Genomic DNA, 21,861 nt, shown 5'->3' with positions numbered 1-21,861 from the left:
GTGTAGTCGTGTACAGAAGCAAAGCATCAGGATAATGAGCATAAGCATGCCAATGTGAAATGCTCACGGCAAGGAGCAGCAGTATACTAGACTGAATGTGAAGTAGTAAACGTTGACTCAAGTTGCTTAACCCTCCGTTTGTTCATACTTTCCATTTCCGAGGAGCGATCCGGTGTTTCGGGAGATACGAGAAGGTTGACAATGTATGATCAGGTGCTTTCCAGGTTTCAGGATTGGGATAGTCTTCGGACCTGGGCTCAGAACAAGAAACATGAGGTTGTCCTGGCCTAACAAGAACGATCAAATCAGCAGCCTGTTGGAAGGGATGCTGTGACTGTAAGGCAGTGCAAGCAGAAGCTGATCCGGCGGGCACCGGAAAAGAGAACATTCTCATTCACGTCAGCTGCATCTGGAGTTCAGTAGAGAAGTACTTATAAGACAAATACCTAAGAACTACACCGGCTTGGTTTTATGAAGTTCTGCGAAACAGAAAAACACTGCTGTCCTCCTCATTCTTCACCTGCGCTATATGATGTCCTCAAAGGCATCGGACGTCCAACCAGCAACCAGGGTGTAAAAACGCAAGTCTGGTTCAGACAACAAAATTTCCTCTCCGTATGCTCAAGTTGGATGAGTGAAAACCTACACTAGTCACTGAGGGCAGTCCCAATGGTATATTGATGATGATTTCTATCCTCATTAAATAACTTGCCACATAGGCAAAATGCTGACATGGCAACGTAATTAATGAAGAAAGAGAGCAAAAATCCTATAAATGGTTTCCTCATGAAGAAATCAGGTCTTCTCTTCACCCAATGCACCAAGAAACCATGAAATCGCCATTGGGGAGAAACCATCCGTTTCTAGGGGGCTCGTGCCACACTCCCATTGGAGGAAGAAGATAGAGTTGGGAGAGAGAAAGAGAAAATAATTATTACTCAAAGACACCTCCACTGTGGAAGATAGTTTTTATAGATGATTTCTTGTGCTATGGAAACCGCGTCGGTTTCTTCCATTGGGACTGCCCTGACATCGCTAGCGCTAAATCATTTAATGAGAAGGTCTATGACGATCCAGCTAAACCAGGTGGCTTATGCACTCCCTTTTCTTTAATCGAAGCCCTGGTCTTTTCAGCTTCATCCCACTTGCCTGCCTCAGCACTGATGTTAGACAGCAGCACATAATTTGATGTCTTGCGAGGTTCCAGTTCGAACAACTTTTCAGCAGCCAATCGTGCTAGCTCATCGTTTTTGTGCAGCCGGCATGCTCCAAGCAGTGCACCCCACACGCCTGCATTTGGTTGGATCTGCATTCCTTGCACAAGTTCAAATGCCTCGTTCAGTCTCCCAGCTCTTCCAAGCATGTCCGCCATGCAAGCATAGTGCTCAGCCACAGGCTTTAGTGAGTACTCCTTTTCCATTGAGTTGAAATACTTCAATCCTTCATCAATAAATCCAGCACGACTGCAAGCCGACAAGATACCAACAAGTGTGACCTCATCAGGTCTGATATTATTAGCTTTCATCTCTAGGAATACTGAGATTGCCTCGGTCCCATGACCGTTCAAAGCATAGCCATCAATTAACGAATTCCATGAAACAATGTCCTTGACTATCATCTCATCAAAGATTTGTTTTGCTTCCAATATCCTTCCACACTTGGCATATGTGGAAATCAAGGCGTTTCCAGCAAATGAATCATTGATATGCCCACTCCTAACAAGAAGACTGTGGAATTGCCTCCCAACTTGCAAAGCAGCCAGGTTTGCACACGCGCTGAGACAGCTTGCATAAGTAGACCAGTCAGCCCTCTTTGTGTCCCTTCTCATGAGCATGAAATGGTGGAGTGCATCAACAAAGAGGCCATTCTGAACAAATCCAGATATAACTGAATTCCAAGATACTGTATTTCTCCTATTCATTTTCTTGAAGATACCAACTGCCTTGCGCATTTGACCACCCTGAGCATAGCCAGCAATCATGGTGTTCCAAGAAACTGTATCTGTACTGGGCATTCGCTGGAACAACAACATGGCCTCTTCAAGCATTCCACACTGGACATAACCAGATAACATCGTATTCCAGCACACTGTGTCGCGCACCTCAATTCCATCAAAAATCTGACGAGCCTCACCAACCATCTTCCTTTGTAAATATCCATGCATCAGTGCAGTCTTTGCTGCGACACAGTTGAAAGGCATCTTGTCGAGAAGATCCTTTGCTTCTTGGAGTTTCCCAGCACGTACTAATCCACTTACTATACTTGTCCATGAGATCGAGTTCTTATCTGGCATCTCCTCAAACAGATTACAGGCCTCCTCCATGCGAGAGAGCCGCACATACCCTTCAAGCATCACGTTCCAAGCCACAATGTTTCGCTCAGGCATTTTGTCGAACAGTTCTCTTGCATCATCGATCTTCCCTGCCCGGCAATACCCATTGAGCAAGGTCACCCAGGAAACTACATTAGGTGATTCAATCCTTGCAAAGAAGGTAGAGGCCCCATCCAAATCCCCAGCTCGCACAAATCCCTCCAGCATCAAGTTCCAGGACACCAAGTCCTTCTCCACCATTTCGTCAAAGAATTGCCCTGCCCGAACCATTTGTCCACTCTGAGTGAGACCCGCCAGCGCGGAGTTCCAAGAAACCAGGTCCGGGGTCGGCATTTCCTTCAGCAGCTTGACCGCATCGTCGAACCTGCCGTTCTTGGCGTACCCAGAGATCATGGCGTTGTAGCACGCCGCGCACTTGTCGCCAGGCATGCGGTCGAGCACGTCCCGGGCGATCTCGAGCTCCCCCGCGCGCGCGTAGCAGGAGACCATGAGCGTCCAGGAGAAGTCATCCCGGTTAGGCATCTCGTCGAACAGGCTCCGGGCGTCCGCGACGCGACCGTGGTCCGAGAAAGCCGCGATCATCGCGTTCCAGGAGACGGCGTTCCTGCGGGGCATCCCGTCGAAGAGCGCTCGGGCCTCGTCGATCCGCCCGTTGTGGGCCAGCGCGGAGAGCATGGCGTTGTAGGTGACGGTGTTGCGGCGGGGCATGGAGTCGAACAGGCGGCGCGCCGCCGCCAGCTGCCCCGACCGCGCGAGGCGGGTGAGCTCCTGGTTGCTCCTGAACACCGCCGTGGCCGCCGCTGCAGCGGTGACCTTGGCGGCGCCCGCGGCGGCCATGAGACGGAAGGGAGCGCTCGTTCGCGTCAGTCGGCGGCGGCGAGCAGGGGAGGACAGAGCGAGCGCGCGCGCGCGCGACCCCCACACAGGCAGGCACTTCACTTGGTTCGGTTCGGCAACGGCACGCGCCCATGCCACCATGATGTCATGTGGGTGGCAGGCTGGTAGCGCTCATCCGAGGAAAGTGGATCTCGTCGTCTCGATCATTTCGGCCCACTTTAAAATTGCAGACCACCTAGGAGGCCCCCCCGTGCGTGTAGAAAGGGTTGGGAAGTTTGCATTTTTGGCCCGTGTGTGTTTGGGGCTTATGCGGGCGGGCAGCTTCTTTGGGCTTCAGATTGGGGCCTGATTGGATTTCGGACCAGTGTGCCCGGCTCGCACCACCCATCCAGGCTCCGCCGGCCAGGCTCGCTAGAGGCAGAATTCTTTTTACTTTTATATTTTTTTATGAATTTGTAGAAATAAATAATCGAACCAAAAATTTGCAAAAATAAACCTATGCCGTCGGACCAAACCAAACGACGGTAGGGGGCTTTCGCCGGTTGAAACGGCGGAAGCATGCCGGCTGCACCGTCCTGGCTTGGTTCGCCAGTTGAGACGGCGGTAAGTGCCTTACCGCTGTTTCATACGGCGATAGGTGCCCTAACACCGTTTCACTCGGTAGTAAGTGCCGAGCATGCGCTATAACCGGGTTGGGGATGTTATAGCCAGTTGAAAAGGTTATAGCTTCCGTTTTAATTATTTTTTCTTCATTTTTATGATATTTATGAAAAAAATTATGTAGTTCCATTGCAATATTTAACTTTGTAATTTAAGGGTATATGTCTGTTTTAAATATTTTTCCTTTATTTTTATGATATTTTTAAAGTAAAATATGTAACTTCGTAATTTGAAAGAGGTAGAGTGATTGAACGAAATAATTGAAAATGATTTAACTCCTAGCCTACATAAAGTAGTCTGCGGATAACCACAGATCGTATGCTATACAATCGTACATATAATAGCCTGCACCGGCCTAAAAAAATAAAGAAGATTCTACGCACTAAATGCGCTCGCGTTTGAAACGAGGCTCACCGCGACCACGATCACGCCTCGTTGCCCGCTGCGCAGCTATGGTTCGGTACTGGTCGTACATCAAGGGCTCCCGTGGGGCAACGTCGCAAGGCGGACGTCCTGCTGCGGCTGCAGGTGGTGTTGTGAAGTCCTAGGTTGCGTCCTGTGTAGGAGCCTCCGGGGCGTCACGCAACTGCGAAGCACCGATCACGTCAGGCTTGGGTCTGAAAATTTCATCCACCCATGCATGGACGCTGGACTTCTATCCCTCCTCCTCGACGGAGTCCTCCGAAGCCCCTCCGCGGTCTACGAACCCTGTTATGCAACTAAGGAAATGGTATTGTTAGTTTCGTTGTGTATTTAAAATGGAATAGAAAATGTGTATTCATCACGCACCGTATTGGTTGAGCTCTATGCCTGGTGCAGCAGAAGAGGGCCCCGCTCCACTGCAAGCTCCGTACATATGCGGGGTTGTATTAAGAAATGATTAGTTAGTAAGGTTAATTGGACAATATTTCGTCAATGGTGTACGATAAAATAATGTTCACGTACCTATTGGGGTCACGTACTGCGAAACAGTGCACGGGCCGGCAGGGACATGCCAAAATGATGGTGGTGACGGTGGGCCCTAGGATGGCCTGGCCGCTCGTACCTGGGAGGGTGCATGTGCCTGTGGTGCAGTACAGAGGCTGGGGTACGGTGGACGAACGGGTGGCTGTCGGGCATACATCTATGGACCCACCAGAAGGTTTGTACGGATCCATACGAGGGAAAGTACACCGAAACATACCAGGACATGGAGACTACGATACAGGGTGGCATGGTCTACATGGACTCCAGGAGACTAGTCATAGACAAAGAAACTACTCTTCCGAGTTGGAATAGAACTATGTAGTCGTATTCGACTAATACTCTTGTAAAACAAACACCCTGTAACCCTGCTCCCCCGATATATAAGGGCGAGCAGGGACCCCCTCCAGACAGGTTCAATCCAATACAAGCAAACAACACACAGGACGTAAGGTATTACGCGATCTAGCAGCCCGAATCTGTCTAAATCGCGTGCCTATGTACACCATCGAGCTCCTGATTTCGGCGACACCCATCAACCAAAACTTTACCTCAGGTACTCTCTTGGAGATTGTCGAGTTAAAACACCGACAGCTGGCGCGCCAGGTAGGAGTAGTCGCCAAAATTCTCCACGCGAGTTCGATGGCTCAAGTCATCGTCAAGCCAACGATCGTGCTCGAAGCTGGCACGATGTTCATCTTCGGCTCCTGGGTCTGCGTCGCCGATGGCGCTGGAAGCTTTCACCGCTACATCGCGAAGGCTTCGGAGAAGAAGCAACTTGACATCATCCTTTGTTGGCAAGGTACAGAGTATTTCGTCGAGAAATTCAGCAAAATTTTTAATCTGACAAGCAACGGGCTCGAGTACAACTCGAACTCTACAACAATTCGGGCTGACTCTTACGAGCAGGCAATCCAGCCATCGTGCAGACCGAATTAGATCCTAAGTCAATTCCCATTCGGACTCCGAAACACGGCTCTAATTCATCAACCAACCATGTCCAAAACACAATCCGGATTGGAAGCGATTGAGGACCACGACCTCAACTTCTACTCGGACTCCGTCGAGGAAACTCCTTTATCAGGCCCGCAGTAGGGTCTGGTGATTACTTCAACACCTCAAGGTAGATTCGTCTACTGGCCGGGCATGAGGCCATCCTTCCTCGATCAGGATGACTAGTCACAGCTCATCACCAACCTAGAGATCCTACCATACCAAGAGGGAACGCCGTTGTCACCAATATATGAAGAAGATGGCTCTCCAGAAGTCATTACCTCAAGCTCCTGCAGTTACTTGCCGGAAAGAGAACTCTTCGCTGTTATCACAAATCGATGACCCAGCCGGCCTCGCGGCACACGGCCTTGAGCACCTCGTTGTTGTTGCAGTTCTTGGGGAGGGTGTAGTTGCCCTTGGCACGTAACACGGTGTAGATCCTCGATGGCACCAGCCGGCGGTGACACTCACGGTGGTGGTTGTTCTCCCGCTCCACCTGTGACGGCGTACGCACCGGCGCGTTCCTCGCCCTCCCCTTGGCCCTGCCCCTAGCACTCCCGTACTCGTTCCCGAACACGATACCTTTCCCCTTGTCGTGGTCGCCGCCTCCGCTGCCGTTGCTCCCTCCGGCGCCTCCCATTCTGACTGCCACCATTCCTCCCCCTCCGTTCATCGTCGCTCTCGCTCGCTTCGCTCTTGCTACTAGCTCAGAGCTCAAGAAGCGTATGAGCAAGCTGCTGCTATGGTGGTGCTGGTGATGCCTGGCTCGCCGGCTGGCCCCTCAGCTTTAAGCAAGCCGCCTGTAACTGTCAGCCACTAGGTTTTACCACTATGTCCTCGGGTGGGGTACCCACACAAAGCTAGATAAGCGCTAGAGCAGGAGGGGTAATTAAGGGGGGTGCTACTCCATCACAGCCAGATTTTAGCAATGATCCATTGCAGCTGCTCATCAGAGGCTGCAGCCCGCAGAACTGCTCGTAACCAGTTTCAGAAACCAGGAAACTAAAGAGATGTTTTTTTTCAACTTAAAAAAATCAGCTTGGAGAATTTTTTTTTCAAACACAGTAAAACCGAAGAGAGGATTAGCCAAATAAAAGCACACAGCAGAGCACAACGCATCTATTTAATATCACTTAAAAATTCAACTTAAAAAAGGAGATGGTTTTTGTTTTGTAAACCACGTACAAACAAAGAGATAATTAGCAAAAAAAAAAAAGCACACACAGCAACAACACACTAGCTTGTAACTGAAAACAGAAGAGAAGGGGGTTTTTTTTTCAACTTAAAAAACAGAGATGATTTTTTTTGCAAAACACAGAAAAACCAAAGAGATGATTAACCAAATAAAAGCGCATACATTACAACACATCAGCTTATATAACTAAAAAACTGAAGAGATAGGATTTTTTTTAAACTTACAAAAAATCAATACAAAAATCAACTAAAAATCAGAAAACCCAAGAGATTATTAACCAAATAAAAAAAACATACAGCACAACACATTAACTTAACTTAATACAACTTAAAGCATTACATTAGATAATTAAACAATCTGACACACCAGCTCCATGGTTACATGAAGACGACATCACTCTCCTTACCATACCATATGTTTTCTTACTTTTAAATTACTTGACAACTAAAACGGAAAGATAAATTTTGTTTTTTTTAAAAAAAGGATAACTTTTGTTTTGGAAATAAAAGGATAACTGATGATGGCGAGATAGGCTAAAGCTGTTAAGTAAACGCCAGTCTGCGTTGAGATTGAGACTAATAAACCCTATAAAGGTAGTAGCTTCACGTCAGCTCACGCGCATCATCTTGTTGCATGCAGCAGGTCAGCGGTCGAGCTCAGCCACGGCGGTCGGCGCGGGTCTTGGAGTTCCCCAGGGTCAGCTCCAGGCCATCCTCGTCGGTGTAGTCCCCGAAGCTCACCTCCCCATCCCACGCGAACGAGAACTCGCGTGGCTCCATCTCCACGTCGCCGTCGTCGCCGCCACGGGCAGCCGGTGCCGGCGCCGGCGCTGGAGCCGGAGCCGGAGCCGGAGCTGGAGCCGGCGCCCAGGGGCCGCCGCTGCTCTGCACCGGCCCTGGGGTGCCCAGCCTGGAGGAGGAAGCCCCGGCGGCGAACGACGACGCGCCCGGCGTCCCGAGGGGGCTGTAGGTGTAGGGCCGCGGCGGCCTCCTGTAATTGTTGTTGTTGGCGGCGGCGGCGGATATCTGGATCCCCGCCAGCAGCAGCACCGGGTCGACCGCGCCAGAGCCACCGCCGACGGGGCTCGGCGGCATGGTGAGGGGCTGCTGCTGGGCCTGTGGGGCATAGCGGCAAGTGCCGGCGCCGGCGGCCCACCGCGGCTGCAGGTTGGCGGCGGCGGCGGCAGCAGCAGCAGCAGCGTTATCTTCCGCCGCCCAGCGCGCCAGCGTGAGCTGCGGCGGGGAGGCGTTCTGCGGCGTGACAGGCGCGCTGGCGGTGGTGGACGAGCTTGCTTGGCCGTCGGCCTGAGAGAGCCTCTGGAACCACGCCGGCAGGCCGCTGCTGCTGCCGGCGGCGCCGTAGAAGATGCCGCCGCTCCCGCCGCCGAGCGTGAGGTAGGAGGACGACGAGGAGGAGGACCCCAGGGTCAGGCCGTAGGAGGCTGTCGGCGGGGTCGGGGTCGGGGGGGTGGACGAGGCGGGGCTCACCGGAGCAGTGGCGCCAAAGCCACCCAGCACACCACGCGGAGGCCTGGATCCCTGAAACACGTGCAAAACGAACGAACACAGTCACAAATCTTGGCACTGACACAGATGAACAATCATCAAAAATCGAAACTACACAGAGAATTATACAGCATGCATGAATCAAGATCCATCAACACACTAGAGGTGAACAAAATTGTAACACTACGCGTCATCATCATCAGCCCTAAACGTGCATGAAACACTGCCTGCTAGTCATGGTAGATTAGGACAATGAGCAAACAGTGCGGATGCCGTCTGTTAGCTTAGCAGGGGCTCCTTCTTTCCCTTCCTTCCCTCCGATCCTTTTTCTTCTTCTTCCTTCTACCTAAAAATTCATGGAGGAACTAAGGAGAGGCTCCATTGTCCGGGCGACAGAAGGAGGCCTTGAGCCCCACCGCTAGATCCGCCATTGTCAGCAAACCAGGACATGACTAGAGATATTGCAAAACTGTACTAACAAATATGAGTATGCAATTTCAGGACACTGCAAACGGATAGGGCATCATCTACTAACAAGGTTTTGAAAAGACATCACAGTTGCGTTGTTTTATCAAGGCTACCAAAAAGATATCGAAAATGGAAAGAAAGCTAGGGGATTTGGTACGCATGCAAGTCCACACTTTTCTCAGCCTTGATTCTACTATTAACTAAAAAACTGGCATTGCATCATCCGTTCACACTGCAACTAATAACTGAAGCAACAGCCGCACCTGACACGCATGGAAAAAAACACACAAAGAGATCAAGAATTAATAACGATAACAACTACAGGCACACTAACGGGACACGGTAGCTTCCATCTCATCAGAGATGTGGCCGATGTACGTGATGCACTGTCAGCCGCCATGTCGCGGAGCCACACGAGAGGAGGGATCTCGGAAGAAAGGAGCACGTGCATCGCAAGCTCGCAAAAAAAGCCGTTGGATTTTCATGGAAAAGAATCCTGGCTTACTTGCAACCGTTCGCAGATGCACACAACAGCAGCTCGATCTACAAAGCTGAACGAAGCAATGCAGGATCGGACGAACAAGAAATCCATGGAGTAACTCGACAAAGAAAACAAGAGCTACTTTACTACAAAATGGCAAGCTAGTAGCAAAGGATTACCCTGCGGTAGGTGGTGCCGTCGGGCTCGACGATCCAGCCGGCCTCGCGGCAGACGGCCTTGAGCACCTCGTTGTTGTCGCAGTTCCTGGGGAGGGTGTAGTTGCCCTCGGCGCGCAACGCGGTGTAGATCCTCGATGACACTAGCCGGCGGCGGCGCTCACGGCGGCGGTTGTTCTCCCGCTCCACCTGCGACGGCGTACGCGCCGGCGCGTTCCTCGCCCTCCCGTTGGCCCTGCCCCTGGCGCTCCCGTACTCGTTTCCGAACACGATACCTTTCCCCTTGTCGCGGTCACCGCCTCCGCTGCCGCCGCTCCCTCCGGCGCCTCCTGCTCCGGCTGCCACCATTCCTCCCCCTCCGTTCATCGTCGCTCTCGCTCGCTTCGCTCTTGCTACTAGCTCAGAGCTCGAGAAGCGACGAGCAAGCTGGTGCTATGGTGGTGCTGGTATTGCTGGTGATGCATGGCTCACCGGCTGGCCCTCGGCTTTATAGCACGCCTGTAACTGTCAACACTCGGTTTTACCACTATGCCCTCGGGTGGGGTACCCACTTAGAGCCCAGATAAGCGCCAGGGGTGGGAGGTTAATTAAGCGGGGTGCTACTCAATCACAGCCAGATTTTAGCAGTGAATCGTCGTCTGGATCAATTCGTCAGGTCCTCGTCAGTTACGCTGCCACGCGCCGCCCTGCAGCGTCTCGATGCCGCGCCAGCACAGCACACATGAATGTACAGGGGGGAGGAGCGAGGCTTCATGCGCCTGGTACGTACCAAGCCTTAGCTTTTTGGGCCCGCCCGAAGGCGAGTAGGAGCATCCATGTACCACCTTGTGCTCGTGTTTTTTTGTTTTTTTTAAAAAAAATAAAACTTGAAGTGAACTACATTTCGGTATCACGTTTAACTTCTCTACTTAACCAGGATGTTGCGCAAAGTTTTGTTTCCTAAATTGTTAATACTTGTTAGATGCAAACAACAACAGCTCGATCTACAAAGCTGAACGAAACAATGCAGGATCGGACGAACAAGAAATCCATGGCGTAACTCGACAAAGAAAAAGAGCTACTTTACTACAAGATGGCAAGCTAGTAGCAAAGGATGAGCAGATATTTACGTACTCTGCGGTAGGTGGTGCCGTCGGGCTCGACAACCCAGCCGGCCTCACGGCAAACGGCTTTGAGCACCTCGTTGTTGTTGCAATTCCGGGGGAGGGTGTAGTTGCCCTCGGCGCGCAACGCGGTGTAGATCCTCGACGACACCAGTCGGCGGCGGCGCTCACGACGGCGGTTGTTCTCCCGCTCCACCTGCGACGGCGTACGCGCCGACAAGTTCCTCGCCCTCCCCTTGGCCCTACTCCTAGCGCTCCCGTACCTGTACCCCAACACGATACCTTTCCCCTTATCATGGTCGCGACCTCCGCTCCCTCCGGCATCTCCCGCTCCAGCTGCCACCATTCCTCCCCCTCCGATCATCGTCGCTCTCGCTCGCTTCGCTCTTGCTACTAGCTCAGAGCTCGAGAAGCATATGAGCAAGCTGGTGCTATGGTGTTGCTGGTGTTGTTGGTGATGCCTGGCTGCCCCCTCAGCTTTATAGCGCGCCGCCTGTAATTGTCAGTATTAGGCTTTACCACTATGCCCTCAGGTGGGGTAGCCAGGGGCGGGAGGGTAATTAAGCGGGGTGCTACTCCATCACTTCCAGATTTTAGCAGTGATTGATTGCAGCTTTAATTACCTGCTAAGGATGGAGGGCTAAGTAGTGATCTGGCTCGCTATCGTAGGTGACTGCCTGTTTTAGAATAGTTGCACAATAGCTATACGGCAGTGATGTTGGAACCGGTGATGTATGTTAAACCGTGGGCAGACCAGGCCCGATCAGCACGTAGGGGTTTATTTGGGTTCAGGTCGGTTCATCCTAAGAGCGCCTGTGGTTCCAATGGGGGTGTGTAGGGTTTAGTCCGAGCCACCATGGCACAACCATGATTCGAGCCACCGAGCTAGATATGTGCAGGTTTGATTCGATAAAGGATGCTATCTTTTGCACGGTTGGATGCCTTGGAGGGATAGTAACGCTAATGCACCTCTAATCAAAATGGCGATAGTGAGAGATACTCAGGGGTAAAAGTGTCACAAACTTTACATCACGTGCATTACTAGAAAGAACGTATCTGGAGTAACCGCCAGATATGTACGGGTTTGATTCAATAAATTAGAACCGTATCTCCTGCATGGTTGGATTTCTAAGTAACCGCCAGGTACGTGCGGGTTTGATTCAATAAAGAACCGTATCTCCTGCACGGTTGGATTCCTAAGTAACCGCCAGGTATGTGCGGGTTTGATTAGACAAAGAATCGTATATTTTGCACGGTTGGAATTTTACGTCGTGTGGTATAACTAGAAAGAATTGATTTATAGCATTAGCAGAAGATTTGCGCGTTATCGTGCATGATTGGGTAACACAGGATATATGCGTAACTATTCCTTGTATGTTTATGCGATGGAGAATAATTGCGAGACGCGTATACGCACGTGCACGATATCGCAAAAGATCACTTTCCTGAATTAGATTGTTTTTGGAAAATTGAATGGTTTACAACACATGCTCCTTGGCTATAGTTGTAGTTACGTTGTAACAGGATGATCCTCGTGATCACAATGTAAACAAACATTTATGCATCCAAAGAGCTACAACCGCACGTGCACAACATTGAGCTAGTACCACCAGGCAGTCAAATGTTTTTTGCGCAACAATCCAGTTACTTTCATTTGTGCAAGTCAACACGTTGACAAAAACACAAGTATCACCACCTAAAATGAGTCAATGCATTAGCAATGTCTGCGGGATAGTAACACACCTCTTATCGAAATGGCAATAGTAACGGATACTCAAGGGCCGGTAAAATGTATCACAAACTTGACATCATGTGGTGATATCAGAAAGAAACGTATCTTGAGTAGCCGCCAGATACGTACGTGTGGGATTGATTCAATAAAGAATCGTATCTTTTGCATGGTTGGATTCCTCGGTGGCGATAGTACCGCACCTCTTGCAGGCAAGGCAATTGTAATATAGCAAAAGCATCACAAACTTTACGTCGTGTGACATTGTCAAAAAGTACTAATTTATAGAATTACAGGAAGATCTAGGTTAACATTCATGATAGGGTAGCACATGATATGCACAATTGTTCCTTGTACAACATTATCCGACGGACAATCGTTGCGGGACGCGTATACGCACGTGCGCTTTCCTAAATTAGACATTGGTCTAAACAATTTTTGGAAAATTGAATGGTTTACTATCGTTTTTGCAGTGGAACGGATGTGTGCAAAAATGTAGTTACTACGTACTATATGTGTGAAGTTGGGATGATGATGAAAATTCGGTATCTTTAGCTAATCTAAGTCATTATTACTTGCATGGCTCAACGATTCAGCATAATCGTGTTAACAAGGTAACTACAATTATATATAACATCGTCGAGACACACCATGCAACGGAAGATAAATGTAACTGGGTAAGGTGATTGTAGCATTTGCATGATAATACGATTACTACTATACATACATAATCATACTATCCTTGTTTTTATAGGGTAAGAAATGTCGGTTCTATGTATGCTTATATGCAACTATATAGAGTCACGATCACATGTGTGCCTGCCCGTGCGTGTCAATAATATTAAAACTCTCAAATTAGATGTTGATCTAAACTATTTTGAGAAATAAATTAAATGGCTTAGAGCAAATGTTCCTCAATTACAATTGTGCTTACAGTTAAAACGAAATGAACCCTAGCGCTAGCGGTCACGATGTTATTGGTTGGATGGCTCAAATATTTGAAAATGCATTATAATTCTTGTTTACGATATTACGTACTGCAGTTATAACAACCTCATACACTATGTAGCAAAACATTGATGAAATGTTAAATTAACTATAACGTGTGCATAATAATGTAACTACTTCTCAAATGTGACGATAATGGTAAAGAATCTCATATTTTACCGAATCGAACAGTTAGAATATACTTCTCTCGCGACTACAGTTGTGTTTGGATTGTGACGTTACAAACTCTTGTTGTGATCACACTATAATTAAATGGACGTCCTTGTGATAATGGAGCTACAAGCGCTTGTGCACAACAAAATTATGATGACATACAACTCGACAACCAAGCTCTTACCTCAATTGTAATGGAAACCTACATGTACAATTCAACATTTTGTCAATGGACAAGAACACATAAAACCATTAAATTCTTTTTTAAAAAAAAGAGCACCATCATTTTCAAAGTGCATAGCAGGATAGCCACATTGATTTTTTTTTAATCTTTGGATGTTAGATGCTTAGAATCGATCTTTTGAACAGAGATGGATCGTCTCGGTTGTGGCCTGTGGGGCTCCGGTGAGCGGGCTGGAGCAAGGCGCGCAACGAGCCAACCATGATGCGCACGGCCGGTCTCAGCCCGGTTTGAACTGGTTTTTCTTGGTTCCAGCCTAACCGAGCCGTTCCGATCCCTTGGTTTAGCGCCGGCCTTTTGCTTGTAGAGCAGCACGTGCCACTTCGAGTGCATGCATGCATGCGGTTCACTTCACCGGGTTCCATCAGAATCACATACCATATCTTTTTAGCACGTAATGAATTCCTTCCTCTGATTTACTCTATCACTACCAGTCTTGGTAGTGCCACGATATACGTTCACATTTGATTACTGCTACCACACCTCACTGCAATGTTTAGCAGCCTTTCAATTCACAAGAGAGAGAAAGAGTGCAATACTTAAAAGTCGGCAAAAAAATACACAGTATAACTCAGCGAGTACATTTAATTTGAGTGGTTGGCCACTGACGAAGGATCTAGAAATTGAGAAGGGATAGTGCACTATTGATCATTATAGATTTACCTTGAATTTACACAAGAGATGAAAATAAAATCTCAAGAAAAAAAAACGAATGGCAGGGCATGCATGCATACCATCTACTGCTCCTTAAAACACTACTGGATATACATTCACGTTTGATTACTGCTACCATACTACCCAGCGCAATGTTTGGCATCCTTTCAATGTCACTAGAGTTTTACCAAACATCCCTAGCAAAATAGAGAGTAAAATTAACATTTGTACTTAGCCAGGGGCGGTTCTATCTGAAAAATCGGGTGAAGGTGCGGCATGATCGAACGTGGAATTCACTTCAGATTTACAAAGGATAGAAACAAATTTTAGGAATGCCACTTGTCACGTATCTGGACTAGCTATGCATACCGTGTGCCACTAGAACACTGTTAGTGTAGCAGAGAGGTAGTGCCAAATGTACACTCACATTCGATTACTGCTACTGTTACATAGTGTAATGTTTAGCAGTCCTTAAATTCACTAGAGGCTGCAATTAAACGCAGCTCAAAAAACATAGAGACGGTACAACCAAGCAATATGTATGAGTGATTATCCAGCTGGGGGCGTTTTTTTCTTTTCTTACTGAATTATTGAGTGGAGTGAGGGCGCCGCAATATTAAAAATGCTTTGTCTTTTTTCTTTTCATTGAAGTTTGCAAGAAGATAACAAAAAAAAAAGAGGGGGGCTAAACTTGTCTTTTCATTCGCAACGGTAGCTTGCTTAGGCCGATGGGTTTGCAACGGCTGCCTTTGCGTGCCATATTACTTGCGATGGCCGATGGCTAGCATGCACGTCGCTTGCTTTTCTATCATCGTGCTGGTGCGAGGATCGGACCACACACTCACGTCGAACATATTGTTCGTGCATTCATGAGCCGGAGCAACAGAAGAACCGGCCGGGGACTCGCTCCCTGCCGGCGGCCGTGGCCTTGGGACCGCACGCGGTGGCGCATGCAGGATGACGAAGGCTCGACGACGGAGCAGCAGGTAGGACCGAGAAGCTATGGGTAGCGAGGACGCCTCACGCGGTCACGCCACACCACCACCCTGCTGCGTGCTGGGCGGGCACACTCCACCACAGCTCGATCGTGATCTGGCGACTGGCGCACACCGCACCGCGCGCCGCTGCACGCACACGCGACTCGCCGGCGGCCGGGGTGCTTCGTCGCGCGCGCCGCCGCAACTGATCGATCCGAGCCGTGCGGGCGTTAACCTTCTTTTCCCTCACCTTTTTGTCGCCACTAGCTAGCTCGATCTGGCGATGGATGATGATCTCGCCCTCAAGCTAGTAGTGGTTAGCGTGTACGCATGCACGTCGTCGTTCAGCTAGCGTTACAGTCTTTTTCATTTGAAACGATCTCAGCTAGCGTGTAGTAGACCTCGCTCTGGATCGTATCGTATATCGATCGACGACCCAGCCGGCCATCGGTTCCCAGGGTCACGCAACTGACAGTGCTAAACTGTTTGCTAATGCCGAATGCTAACAGCTAAACTGCCCGCCTGCTTTTCCGGCTCCCTGCGCCATACGGTATACGATTTTTGTGCCATCATGATCGATCAGTTCATCATCACTTTTGCTTGCCAGTACCGTGTTACGGCCTGTGTTCTGGCTAGTGCTACGGCACGTACAGATAATTGACCGTGTTGTTTGCCTGTACATTCGTTCAAAGACTGCGACCGACTACACACAAACTAAAGTTAGTTTCATTCCTTAGTGATGAATCGTCGTCAAACACAACTTATTTAGTTATATGATGTAGCAAGTCCGACCCTGCACTGATGTTGCTCAGGTCCCTTTTCCGCAGTTGTTGTTGCCTTCTAGTTGGCTCGTTGCATGAGATCCGCAGCCGCTTGCCGGCCTTTTCGATCCACTAGTAGTACAAGTACAACACTGCACTGCAGGCAAAGGGTATCGTCGTCTGGATCAGTTCGTCAGGTCCTCGTCAGTTACGCTGCCACGCGCCGCCCAAGCAGCGTCTCAATGCCGCGCCAGCACAGCACACATGGACGTACAGGGGGGGAGGAGCGAGGCTTCATGCTCCTGGTACGTACCAAGCCTTAGCTTTTTGGGCCCGCCCGAAGGCCAGTAGGAGCATCCATGTCCCACCTTGTGCTCGTGTTTTTTTTGTTTTTTTTTAAATAAAACTTGAAGTGAACTACATTTCGGTATCACGTTTAACTTCTCTACTTAACCAGTTTTGTTTCCTAAATTGTTAATATTTAGTTAGACGGTGGTTAGAAAAAAAACTATCCATCCAGAAAAACTGTACAGTGAAAAAAATAGAAGGTACTAGTAGGGGTAAGTGAGTTAGGCACTTTCCTTTCCATCTCAGTCACCTTTGTCAAAAACGAAATGAAAACACTTAGCCATCCTCCCCCCTTGTCGCCGCCCCTGACACCGCGCCCCCGACGCCGCCACACCTCGGCCCGACACTGCTCCGCCTCCGACGCCACCGCCCCCAACACCACCTCACCCAGCCCCGCCGCGCCCCCCGACACCGGCTTCGCTGCCTCCTCTCGCCGCCTCGCCGGCTCCCAACGCTGGCCGCCCCCGACGCCGCCGGCCCTGGCAAGCGGAAAAGGCCGGTTCCTGCGGAGAACTGGGCTGCCAAAACTAGTCCTTAGGGCTTGTTTGGCAGCCATAGGTGATTAACCCTGGAAAGTAATCAGGGGGGAGGGATTTTCTTGGACAGCAGAATCCCCGTCCAACCACAGGGGAGATATCCACGCATGCAGAATCTTCCTGCTGTTGTTTGGAAGCGGAAGGGCAGGTGGCTTCGGTCATCAAGAAAATACGGAGCCTTTCGCTGTTGTCACGTAAACTAAATAAATACGTACAGACCTACAGATTCTCACTATACCACACTTTTCTAACAAAGATATATACACAAAATAGCAGAAAACATAATATGAATAAATTAGGGAACCAGAGTCAAATTAGTACAGAAGTACCGAAAACCTTACAACATACCTAATTTTCAAGCTTTCAAGCAAATCCTCAACATACACAAAAAAATTGAAAGCAGAATCTCAACAACACAAGTCAGACACCAGAACCAGTACCATGCTAGGCTGCTAACTCAAGCACCACTGGAGACCATATAAAAAAGGACACGACTAGCTCAACAGCAGATGACACCACATCGCCACCATATATCAATTATTTAGTCAGTTCCATCCACATCCTGATCGCGTAGTTTAGCTCACTGAAGTATGGTCTATGAGAGATCTACAGTCAGATTAACAATTAAAGGTTTAGATTCAACATATAATTCAAAGCAGACAAATATAGACAAACGGATATGCTTGATAGGCAACATTACATCAACAGGATGATAGACAAAATTACATCAACATTCCATGACAGGTGGCCTCTTAAATTGATACAGTACTACTAAAAAAATATTCAAATAGCACCTGATCATGTAGTGTTCAATATTCAATATTCAAGAATATTCAAAGAACATACACTGAGCATATTCAAAGAGACATACCTAATTTTTCGCTTTAGCCACATTAATCGAACATTAAAATTCTTGGTTGTAATGAATATCTTCCTGTGTGTATCAGACTCAAAGACATTCAAAGCATATAACTTCTACTTGTCGGTTAATTCGACCATAGAAACCACTTGATCAACACACTTCTCAACTGAAAATTCTTTCTCACTCCTTTTTCTTTCTTCAAAAGCTTGCAAAGTTTTGTTGGTTTGGCTCTTTTTGTACTCCACATATCCCTCAAGAGCAGAGCCAATGTGACTTTGCTTACGCTTTCTCCCACTTCCGCCTTCTTCCTATCGAAACTCATTGCGTTCACTATGTGCACTAGAAGTCTCTTGGCCATCGAAACTCGAAGCAAATGGATTCGTACCCAAGTGACTGCTGCTTTATTCAGAGTTACTTCTTTCAACAGTAGGTGCAAGAGGAGAAATAACAGGAGCAATAGGAGGTGCAGGAGGAGTAACAGCAGGAGGTGCCGGAGCAGACGGTGGATCCACTTGCATGGTTGATGTGAAGTTTAGATTTCCTGTAGCAACACTTCCTATTTTCAAGAGACAATTGGAATTCATATTAGAACCACAAAATTGTTTGATACTGAAAGCAATAAATTAAACTATGCAAGTGAGAAAACTTCACCTTCATATAGTGCTTCCAATTGGTAAAAGAGAGGAAATGGTTTTTTGCGAAATTTTGCTACTTTTGGGTGATTCTATTGAATGTAACAGAAAAGATAATTGGTTAACAACAATAACTTAATTTCTTCTTAGCATATTTTATATAGTCAAAATGACTTACCGCAATTAGCTTCTCCCATACTCGTGGTTCCGTTAGTATCATACACAAAGATTCATTCCAACCATTACCACTGTCTCTTTTAGCATCTCTTAGTGCCTTGTAATTAGTTTTAAGCTCTTTTTCCTTCTCCTGCTCTTGCTTCTTTGAGAAATGAGCTACGGGAAACTTCTCATTGAACTTGTCGGTGATAACCCTCCAGCCCTCCAATCCAACCATTTTGACCTTTATATTTGGGGTTATCTTTGTAGTCTAGTAATATTTTAACAAGACCTTTCTCATAAGCGGAGTTCCAAGCAGCCCTATCAGCTTCTCCTGCCATGGCTGCATTTCTCAAAACATGTTAATATGAAGTACAAAGAACATAAGCAAGATCAAGGTGCCTCAAAAAAAGAAATTCAAGTACAACTGCATTAAAAAAGGCACTTAATACAATAATGTTTGCAGTAAAAAGTTCCAAAAATTACATAAGCAAAACATACACAAACTAGAGGAATCAAACTAGACTAATTATTATTATTATAAGCAGCCCACATTTGGTGTGCAATCTGATCTCTTAGAGTACTGTCATCGTTTGACTCCGCCTCACTTGGATAGTTGTTGTCCCCCTCCGGCATATCAACATATTGATCTGTTGGGATATACTCTGGTTGGTCATTGAGCCACCCCTCTTGACCATTTTGCCCTCTAAATATATTGTGAAATGCAACTGCTGCAGCTGCAATCTTGAATTGATTCTCTATGGGATGGAAAGTGCCTACTTTCAGAATCAGTAACCTCTTCTTTAGAACACCAATGGCCCTCTCAATATGTATTCTTTTTTTTATTGTATTCCCAAGCATACCACCAGCAAGAGCAGACAAAAACAGATGCAGCAGGCAAGACATTAGACAGTCTACTGGGTGAGGAAATAGCAATGTCACCTTCCTGATGACCAGCAAATATAATGCTGAAGCAACTGAGATCATTCCGTCCTTAGACTCCACAACTACAGTAGAGGGAAAGATCATATATTGAGTGTAAATGCAAGATTGAGATGTCAACTAGAATACACGAATTGATCCTTCAAAAAAACTAGAATACACGAATCGTGTCAAGGTGTTGCAGTTACCTGGATCTATCCTGGGATTTACTGACTCGTAATCCACACCTTCATGATTAATGAAGCCATGGAATTAGCTTTCAGGTTTTAGAATAATAAATCATTTAATATATCACATAGCTTGAATTAGTCAGTTCTAGAAAAAGATTTGCACAAATTGATATAGCATCAGGTTCATCAAACAAAAAAATGAGGCACCACTCACACGACCAATGGGAGCACTGACTAAAACAAATGTGTTGCTTATAGTCATTCTTGTTCTGTCAATAGATAAGTAGTGCTCAAGTACTTGAAACCAAAATATTCTTGGGGTTGTCGAACAACTAACTAGTCACAGTTTTACAGTTAATAGACCAAGAAATACACAATTGCTAGCATTGGTAATCATCGCCAATCTGTATTCCCTAACCGAAAAAAATCAGAATTAGTCACAGTTTTGAATGATTTATCATTAGCTTGTGCTACTAAGTACAGGATTCAAATTTTAGTTAGCCCACCGGCCATTTCAGTTATTAGCTTGTGCTACTAAGTACAGGATTCCAATTTCCAGGAGAGAAATTGCCTAGTACTAACTAACTTCTGTTAAACAGAGCAAGAACAAAACAGGGCAAAGAAAAGCAGGTGTTTGACGACACGAGCTCAAGATCCATGCACATTCCAACCAAGTTCATCAGATTTACTGCCCTATACTACATGTAATCCATGATGAATCCAGGAATTCTAAACAAGCAGAGCAGCACGCGCGCGCGACAGAGAATAGAGCCGGGCACCCACCTCTCCTTTCCCTCGTTGCTCCTGCGGCTCCTTGCCGGTTGTCCCCAACTGCTACTCCAACTCCAAGATCTACTAGCAATGGAGATGGGGTCAAATCCGAGCAGATCGATAAACTACTGCAAGGAAGGAGATGAGGTGCACTGACCTTCGAGACGGATGGCAATGGCGGTGGAGATGGCGACGGCGGACGAGGAGCGAGGCGCCGGTGGTGGAGGAATGAGGTGGCGGCGGTGGAGGATCGCCCGAGCGACAGAGAGGTGGCGGGATGCCGGGGCGGCGGCGGCCGGATGCCGAGGTGGCAGCAGCGGCGGCCGGATGCCGAGGTGGAGACGGGCGAGACGAGGCCCGAGGGACGGGCGAGACGGGGAATTGCGCCCGATGTCCTGAGGCCGGGAGGAGTTTCGCGCGGAAAAATGGGTTGCGACGGGCCGTATTCCCCCGCTAGAAGGATTCCAAAAGCGCTAGTGAATTGACCCGTGGGAATTTTCCACGTGGGCCGCCGGCGCGCGGAAATGGCTGGGAACCCGCCGAGGAATTGGGCTGCCAAAGGAGCCCTTAGTGTAGTGTAGTACATGTTACTCGGCTTTATTTCCATTTAGATCACGAGATGAGATAAACCGCTTGCAAGCTATCATCAAAATCCCGTTGGGCTTTAAACAAAATCCTTACAGAATATGAGCACCGAGCACATGTGTTGTCGATTGACACCACATTTAAATATGTAAAATCAAATTCGGTGTGCCCCAATTGTTTAGGATTAGTCTCCTCGGGAGAACGAAGTAGATGTTGCAAACTTGCTATCCACTTGTAGTTTGCTCATCCATCGGTTTCTTGGCTCAAGTTTGCATTTCAAATGTTTCGTACACTCGGTTTTCCTTTCCTTTTCATTCTGCCACTACTGGAAAGATAATGTTTAATACCGGTCAATAACCCCCTCTAGTACCGATTGTGCTGGCCAATCGGTATTAAAGGGGGTCCTTTAGTACTGGTTGGGGATACCAACCAGCACTAAGGACTTCCCACGCCGCGTTGGGAGGTGCCCTCATTAGTACCGGTTGGTATTCACAACCGGTACTAATTTTTTCCCTTTCTTTTCTTATTAGTTATGTTCCTTTAGTCTTTATTTGTATTTCGTATTTATTTCTTTTACGTATGCTAGTTCTAATACGCTAATTTACAAAGAGTTCTATTTAGAT

At 47.8% G+C, this 21,861-nt stretch overlaps 1 protein-coding gene and 1 pseudogene across 1 annotated transcript; both read right to left on the bottom strand.

Moving 5' to 3' along the window:
- Positions 1-390: 390 nt before the first annotated feature.
- LOC101770273 (pentatricopeptide repeat-containing protein At4g02750) lies at positions 391-3,290 on the bottom strand. The gene has a single exon (XM_004964127.3). The coding sequence runs from the start codon at positions 3,167-3,169 to the stop codon at positions 1,064-1,066; it is 2,106 nt and encodes a 701-aa protein (XP_004964184.1). The 5' UTR covers positions 3,170-3,290; the 3' UTR covers positions 391-1,063.
- A 14,367-nt stretch (positions 3,291-17,657) lies between these two features.
- LOC101779580 lies at positions 17,658-21,025 on the bottom strand (annotated as a pseudogene).
- Positions 21,026-21,861: the final 836 nt, after the last annotated feature.

The sequence above is a fragment of the Setaria italica genome, chromosome III, assembly GCF_000263155.2.
Source record: "Setaria italica strain Yugu1 chromosome III, Setaria_italica_v2.0, whole genome shotgun sequence".
In the NCBI taxonomy this organism is placed as follows: domain Eukaryota; kingdom Viridiplantae; phylum Streptophyta; class Magnoliopsida; order Poales; family Poaceae; genus Setaria; species Setaria italica.
This window is presented reverse-complemented; position numbering and strand designations above follow the sequence as displayed.

Excerpts from the sequence above, each read along its gene's own strand:
- LOC101770273 (XM_004964127.3), bottom strand. The coding sequence starts at position 3,169 with ATGGCCGCCGCGGGCGCCGCCAAGGTCACCGCTGCAGCGGCGGCCACG.